Raw genomic sequence first — 8,534 nt, 5'->3', positions numbered from 1 at the left:
AAATAGTAACCAGAGAGCAGGGGTAAGTTGTACTTCTATCTGACAAATTAGACTTTAGTCAAAAAGTGTCACAAAAGTCAAAGAAGTCATTGTATATGACAAAAAGGTATATTCAATAAGAAGATGTACCACCTATAAGTATATATGGATCCAACATGAAAGCATCTAAATATGTAAAGCAAACACTGACACATCTGAAGGGAGGAATAGACAGCAATATGATAATAGTAGAAAATTTCAATTCCTCACTCTCTGTAATGGATCGATAATCCAGACAGAAAGTTAATAAGAAAATAACAGAACTGAATAGCGCTGTAGACCAAATGGACCTAATAGATATAGAAAGAATTTCCACCCAGCAGCAGAGAATACACATTCTTCTCAAGGACCCAAAGAACACTCCCCAGGATAAATCACGTGTTAGGTCATAGATCAAGTCTAGAGAAATGTAAGAAGATCAAAATCATTCCAAATATCTTTTATGACCACAAAGGAATCAAAATAAGAATGGATTACAATAAGAAAATGTGAAAATTCAGGAATATATATAATAGAACAATATACTCTTAAACATTGAGTCAAAGAGGAAATCAAAAAGGAATTTAAAAAATACCTAGAGACACAAAAATGAAAACACCAAAACTTTTTTTTTTTTTTTTTTTAGACGGAGTCTTGTTCTGTCACCCAGGCTGGAGTGCAGTGGCGTGATCTCGGCTCACTGCAAGCTCTGCCTCCCGGGTTCATGCCATTCTCCTACCTCAGCCTCCTGAGTAGCTGGGACTACAGGCGCCCGCCACCACACCCGGCTAATGTTTTATACTTTTAGTAGAGACGGGGTTTCACCTGTGTAGCCAGGATGGTCTCGATCTCCTGACCTCGTGATCCACCTGCCTTGGACTCCCAAAGTGCTGGGATTACAGGCGTGAGCCACCATGCCCGGCCAACACCAAAACTTAAGGGATGCAGCAAAAGCAGTACTTAGAGAGAAGTTTATAGGAAAAAAAATACCTACACTAAAAAATTGAAAAGATATCAAATTAGCAATCTAATCTTGTACTGCAGGGAACTAAGAAAAAATAAAGGAGAAAATAAGATTGTTAAATCCCAAATTAGAAGAAGGAAGAAAATAATAAATATTTGACTAAAAACAAGTCAAATAGATACTAAAAAAACAATAACTAATTGACAAAATAAGTTTTGTGGTTTGAAAAGGAAAAGTAAACAATATTGAAAAACACTAAGTTAGAGTAACCAAGAAAAAAAAAGAGAGATGACTTCTCGTGATGTTTTTGTCTGCCTTTGATATGAGGGTAATGCTGGACTCATAAACTAAATTTGGAAGTGTTTCTTCCTCTTCAGTTTTTTGGGAAGAACTTGAGAAGGATTGGCAAGAATTCTTTGAATGTTTGGTAGAATCAACAAGTCATCTTTGTTCATAGTAGCTGCCAGGTGTCCAGAGTGTCACAGGTCCAGCCAGTGCTGTGAAAGAAGGGAGGCAGAAGCCAATTGATCAGGTAGCCTCCAGATAAGTTGGATCATTGGACTTCAGATTCACCTCTTTCTTAGGAAAATGCTGGGAGCTGGAGTTTTTAAACTGCTAGTGTCTGTGTTGATCCTTGGGAAGGGGCCATGGAGATTATTAGACAAAACCACCAAATCTGTTCTCACTGGACCCAGGATGCTATAGTATGTTGTGTCCCATGTCCTGTAAGCAGTTTGAGATTTCCTGGACAGTAGCCTGTCGTCCAGATAGTCCCAGAAAAGGAGGGGCTTTTCCAAGTGCAGTCCGTTGCTTCACCTCACCTGGAAGAAGTTGGGAGAGTTTTCTTTTCTAAGTCTTATCTCTATTCTGAGCTGAGGGGGTAGCTACGGTGTATGTTAGTCTAAATTGCCTTCTGTTCTCACTGATCTCTGCTGGTCAGAGCAGGCCATGTCCTGTGTCTTGTCACTGCTGTGGGGCAGGCTAAATAGAAGCCAGTTCTCTGGATAACTTGCAGAAAGGTTGGTACTGGATGCTCAGTGTATCTCAATGCCCTCCCCAAGGAAAAGCTTTTGCCTGGTTGCATGGTGTACTGCCAGGAACAGGGATTATGGCCCAAGAATAATGCAAATGTTCCATCAAATCAGTTTGGCTGGTTTTATGCTATAGTGAGGTGTAGGGACATTGTAACTAGGTTTAGAAGTTTCACAAATGGAATCTGTCCATGAATTGTGCAGAATTACTTTGTTCATGGAGGAAGGAGAATTGAGACCTTCCCGTCATACCATCTTGCTGACTGAGAAATGAGAGTTTATTTCTGGCTCTGCCTTGGTGGATGTAAAATCCCTAGAGTGAAGGAAAAACTTGAGCAAAATACTGAGTCCCTAAAGAATTAAAGATAGATTATGGTCCAGAGTGAAAATACAATCCCGTTATTTCCCTGTTACTCTTACAATCTGTTCCCTGGGGAGGAGACTGAGCAAGCTTCCATCCTGCTTATAACCAAGTACATTGTGTCATTAAACTCACAATAAATCTGGTGTGGCAACTGTGATAATATTATTAACACATATCTTTATTAAAGATTTTTTTTTGCCTGCTGCTTGAGAGAAACCAAAATTAAAATAATAAATTATGATGTATATATCAGGAATATTTTCAGGAACTATTGGAAATAATGTCTGGGTTTCATCTTAGAGAAAACAAAGCCTTAGAGCTTGAAATTGCCCTTCCAGAACCACAAGGGTAAGGAAACAATAAGACAACACAACATTTTTAAGGCATAAGAAGGGTGAGTTTCTTATTTTCCTTTATATTAATGTCTTACTTGCTTTGAGGTGGAATACCAGGGATCTGAGACATTCTACTTTATTTTCCACCTTGAGACTCAAATGCAACTGTCAGAAGTATCTGTTCAAGATGGGAGTTGAGAATGTTCAGGGACATAAGGAACTCAGAGAATGACAAGTTTCGGTCAATAGTTTCTATGAATTGGATTCTCCCTTTTTTAGATTCATGACTTTTTTCTGTCACTTGGGGCAGTAACTTATTTCTAGGTTCTGTTGCTTTTCTTTTGGAGTAGAAACAATGTTCTTTGTTCACCCCCTGACCTGAGTCATATTAGAGAATGGCACCAGGTTGCTGAGGCCCCTGCCTCTAATTTTACTGGTGAGGGAAGAACTCGAGTGAATAAAGAAATGAAGAAATGAGGGAAGGAGAATTCTGTCGGGATCCACCCTTCTCTCTTCCCCTTATTATTTCCAGCAGTCTCGTCTGCATATGGCAGCACTGGCCCTCTTTCTGTAGGGTTACTTCAGGTGGGTCTTTGCTATATTTATCTTAGTAAGACTCTGACAAGAGAAGGTCAGTGCCATTCAGTCTCATGACAGTGGTGAAGCCAGATTCTTTAGGTCCAGGTTGGGCTAGTTTCAAACAATTCCAGCAATATCCCATGTTGTGGGAGAAAATATTGTGAGAAGAACTGTGTTGTCCTCTAATGCAACCCTTTTCTCCTGTGTCCACAGATTCTCTTGGAGAAGAATGAATCCTGGAAATGGCTCTTTGGTGACTGAATTCATTTTGGTGGGCTTAACAGACCAGCCAGATCTCCAAATTTCCCTGTTTTTACTATTTCTAATAATGTATGTGATCACTCTGATAGGAAATTTGGGCTTGGTAACTCTAATTGGGCTGAATTCACACCTTCACACCCCCATGTACTTTTTTCTCTTTAACTTGTCCTTCATAGATCTTTGTTATTCTTCTGTGTTTACACCCAAAATGCTAATGAACTTCATGTCAGAGAAGAATGTTATCTCCTACAAGGGGTGCATGACCCAACTTTTCTTTTTCTGTTTCTTTGCCATTTCTGAATGTTATGTGCTGACATCAGTGGCCTATGATCGCTATGTGGCCATCTGTAACCCACTTCTATATAACATTGCCATGTCTCCTACAGTGTGCTCCAGCCTTATGTTTGGTTCCTATTTCCTGTCCTTTTCTGGGGCTACGGCTCACACTGGATGCATGCTGAGACTGACCTTCTGTGAGGCAAACATTATCAGTCACTACTTCTGTGATATCCTCCCTCTGCTCCAGCTCTCCTGCACCAGCACCTCCATTAATGAGCTGGTGGTTTTCACTGTGGTGGGCATCAACATCATTGTGCCCACTGTCACCATCTTTATCTCTTATGGCTTTATTTTTTCCAGCATCCTTCAAATCACCTCCACTGAGGGCAAGTCTAAAGCCTTCAGCACTTGCAGTTCCCACATAATTGCTGTTTCTCTGTTCTTTGGATCAGGTGCATTCGTGTATTTCAAACCATCTTCTGCTGGGTCAATGGATGAGGGAAAAATCTCTTCGGTCTTTTATACCAATACAGTTCCTTTAATGAACCCCTTAATTTATAGCTTAAGGAACAAAGACGTTCAACTTGCTTTGAGAAAAACCCTTAGTAGGAGAAAGTTTTGATCAGAAACAGTACCTTTCCATTTATATAGTTGTAGGACAGGGAGATTACAGTAGTTTTAGTAGCAGTCTTCTTATCCTATTTCTTTACTACTATGGTAAGGAAATTTGAATGTTCTCTCAATAATTCATTCCCACTTTTAATAGAGTACACTTTCTTCCTTTTCTCAACATTTTTATTCACCTTTCTTTACTGTATGGTAATAACATTAGGGAAGAATTTGTCTTTGGTTATTTTGTAATCATTTGTTTTCACCATTTTTTTTTTCCTCTGGAAAAAGATGAATTGTGTGCTAATGATTGAATCAGGTAACACTGTGGTTACATTGTGTCCTTGTAGGAAAAACTTATCTGCCACTTGCCATTGGAAGCATGTATCAGTCAATGTGTTCCTATTCCCACAGTTTCATGTTCCACTGGGCAAGAATACATCTCCTTTAAATGCCCAAGAGGGAAGATTCCATGAAGACTATACTACCCACTTTGTATTTGCAAACACTAGCCATTAAGCCTTTTTTGAGAAACATTTTTCTTATTTAATTTTAAAAGTGAAGCAGCATATCATCCATATATATTCTTTGCATGCATGGGAAAGTGGAGCAAATGGTAGTTAACTATTTACTTCAAGTTATACAGCCTCTTAAAGTCCAGACGTAATATAGACTTCTGATTTCACGTCTCCCAGCACTTCTAGTATACTCTCTTCTACTTTATTCTCTTTTATTTTTATTTCAATATACATGGAATATAAGAGCAGATTTCTATTTTGCAAGTTGACTGTACTTAGTTTCAGGATAGTACATGAATTTTTTTCAGTACAGGTATTCCCTTTGGCTGTTGTTTGTTTGGGAAAACAGTTTGATGATTCCTTTTTGTTAAGAAACAGGAGGCGTTTGGGGCCAGTGTAGTTGGGGGACTACTGGCTCAAAGATAAATTTTTATATTTGAACGAAACATTCTTTGAATAAACCAAATTGGGACAATACCTCTTCTGGAATTTCTGGAATAATATGTTGGTGTATTTTTCTTTTGAGAAACAGGCAAAAAATGACTATTCTAAAAATTCTTAATCATGTATCAAGTGACAGTTTAAACATTTTCAAAGATAATGTTATATATACTTATTATTTTACAATTTTTCTAAACTCTGCTCAGTATTTAGGTATTTGAAGTTTAGCATAGCTGGTTTGTAGCCTGTTTGCTTTTTTCCGGATGTTCAGATGTTTGGCATTGCCAAGTTATTAAACGACTTTAAGAACTCCTTGTTCTACAACCCCTTACCCCAATATCAACATGCTCGATTTTCACTTAACAATTTCTACAGAATAGTTGATGTTGATTAACTTTTGTTTTGTTTTTCATTGACTGTTCATTTTAATAAAAAATTATTTTCCTTATTGAGGCAAAAATGTATCTGATTATTAAACACTATCTCTGCTATTTGAGACCCTTTGTAGACTTGGAAGAGCCACATCTGTTAGATATTTTACGAACATTTGAGGTGACCCTAAAAGTAAGAAAAATCTTGTCACTAATCTTTCATTTGACAAACTTTAAAATACAAATAAAATCAATAGCATTTTTGAAAAAAATCAACTTACTTTAAAATTAAGGTCTGTCGTTCAGATTATTTTGAAAACATTAATTTAGGTATTTAAATACAGTTTGTAAAACCCAAGGATGATCAAGTATAAACAAGGCAATTTAGCTGAAAGATTTTTTCTTAGCAACTTAAGCAGTGTATTTGGAGTTCATTCAAATGGAGCCAAAATGGTATCTTACGTGCTTAGCATAGAATTATCTGCCATAGCTTTTGATTTTTTAAAATGTGAATGATGCCAAAGAAATTGTAAAAGAAAGTATAGTTCTATTTAAGTTGTGACAGCAGAGTGGGAAAGAGGTAAGCCATGAGATTAATACGTGTCTGTGTACTTGAAGGGGATGTTTCTAAGTCGGGGAGGAAGTTTGGGCCTTCTGGGCATTAACAGAAAATTATTTTTCCCAGTTAAGGACCAGAAAGTTTGTTATATCCTGAATTTGCTTAAAGTGAACTTTCTCTAAATTTGCTGCTATTGCTGATCAGGATTTGGTTTTGAATGAGTGTGATTAGGATGTAATCTGATGAAGGGATGATGAAAGCCAGAAGTAAAAAGGGAGTTTGAGTTCTACATCTCTTTACTTCTTTAACCTCAATCTCTATTGAGCACCATTATCCACTTCTCTGCACGTCCCCTGGCCACACACACACACACACACACACAGTTCTTTCAAGTTTTCTATTTTATGAGACCTCTGCATCACATGGAATCTCATATTAAAATTTTACAGCCACATTTAGGTAGATAATTCCTGATTCCAACTCCAGAGAGGCAGGGCTGAGCAGGAAATTCTTCCTGAATCCAGTAAGAGTGAACAGTTGTTCCTTCAATCATTCCTTGTTTATGGAGATGCGACACACACACACCAAACATTTTATACATTACACTGTACAACGCACAAACATCTTGTACATTGTTCATAGCTAAGTGAATATAAACTTGTGAACTTATGGCATTTTGCTATATGTCACAAACAAATGAGGTGTGGTAATAAAGTATTATAAAGGTAGGTTTCATAATACATGTTGCATTATGCGCTTGAAGTCAGGAATTTGAGACCAGCCTGGCCAACATGGTGAAACTCTGTCTCTACTAAAATGCAAAAGTTAGCTGGGCGTGGTTGTGGGCACCTTTAATCCCAGCTAGTTGGGAGGCTTAGGCAGGAGAATCGCTTGAACCCCGAGAGGCAGAGTCTGCAGTGAGCAGAGATCGTGCCACTCCACTCCAGCCTGGGGTGCTGCCAGTGCAACAGAATAGAGAATGTCAAAATAAAGCCCCATACCTATAGCCATCTGAATTTTGATAAAATTGAAGAAATTAAGAAATGGGGAATGGACTCCCTGTTTAATCTATGGTGCTGGGTTAACTAAGTAGCCTTATGCAGCAGAATAAAATTAGACCTCTATCTTTCACCATATACAAAAATTAACTCAAAATGGATTAAAGATTTAGATGTAAAACCTCAAACTATAAGGACCCTAGAAGAAAACTAGAAAATGCCATTTTAGACATTGATCGTGGGAAAGAATTTATGATTAAGCCCTCAAAAGTAATTGCAACAAAAACAAAAATTATCAAGTGGCACCTAATTAAACTAAAGACCTTATGCAAAGCAAAAGAAACTGTCAACACATAAGCAGACAATCTACAGAATGGGATAAAATATTTGCAAACTACGTATCTGACAAAGATCTAACATCCAGAATCTATAAGGAACTTAAACAATTCAACAAGCAAGAAAACAATCACAGTAGGTATAAGACATGAGCAGACACTTTTCAGAAAAATGCAGATCAAAACCACAATGAGATACCATCTCTCGCCAGTCACAATGGCTATTACTAAAAAGTAAAAAAATAACAGTTGCTGGTGAGGTTGTGGAGAAAAAGGAATGCTTATACTCTGTTGGTGGAAGTGTAAATTAGTTCAACCACTGTGGAAGACAGTGTGGCAATTCCTCAAAGAGCTAAAAAACAGAACTACCACTTGATGCAGCATTCCAATTACTGGGTATTCGCCTCAAGGAATAAAAAACATTCTATTATAAAGACATGTGCATGCATACTTTCATTGCAGCATTACTCACAATAGAAAAGACAGAATCAACCTAAATGCCCACCAATGACAGATTGGAAAAAGAAAATGTGGTACAGATAAACCATGGAGTACTATGCAGCCATAGAAAAGAATGAGATCATCTCTTTTGCAAGAACATGGATGGAACTGGAGGTCATTGTCTTTAGCAAACTGACACAGGGACAGGAAACCAAAATCACAAGTTCTGTGGGAGCTAAATAACGAGAACGCATGGACACATGGGGGGAACAACACACACTGGGGCCTATTGGAGGGTGGAGGGGGAAAGGAGGAAAAGGATCAGGAAAAATAATTAATGGGTACTAGGCTGAGTACATGGGTGATGAAATAATCTGCACAACAAACCCCCATGACATAAGTTTACGTATATGACAAACCTGCACATTTAG

General features: G+C 37.9%; 1 protein-coding gene across 1 annotated transcript; it reads left to right on the top strand.

Moving 5' to 3' along the window:
- The first annotated feature begins 3,520 nt into the window (after positions 1-3,520).
- Positions 3,521-4,453, top strand: LOC126934812 (olfactory receptor 8B3-like). The gene has a single exon (XM_050755633.1). It carries the CDS (start codon positions 3,521-3,523, stop codon positions 4,451-4,453), a length of 933 nt encoding a protein of 310 aa, XP_050611590.1.
- The last annotated feature ends 4,081 nt before the right edge of the window (positions 4,454-8,534 follow it).

This window comes from Macaca thibetana, chromosome 14 (assembly GCF_024542745.1).
Source record: "Macaca thibetana thibetana isolate TM-01 chromosome 14, ASM2454274v1, whole genome shotgun sequence".
Taxonomy (NCBI): domain Eukaryota; kingdom Metazoa; phylum Chordata; class Mammalia; order Primates; family Cercopithecidae; genus Macaca; species Macaca thibetana.
The sequence above is the reverse complement of the archived record's forward strand: the minus strand, read 5'-3'. Positions and strand labels throughout refer to the sequence as shown.

Coding starts and splice junctions, on each gene's coding strand:
- LOC126934812 (XM_050755633.1), top strand. CDS start 3,521: ATGAATCCTGGAAATGGCTCTTTGGTGACTGAATTCATTTTGGTGGGC.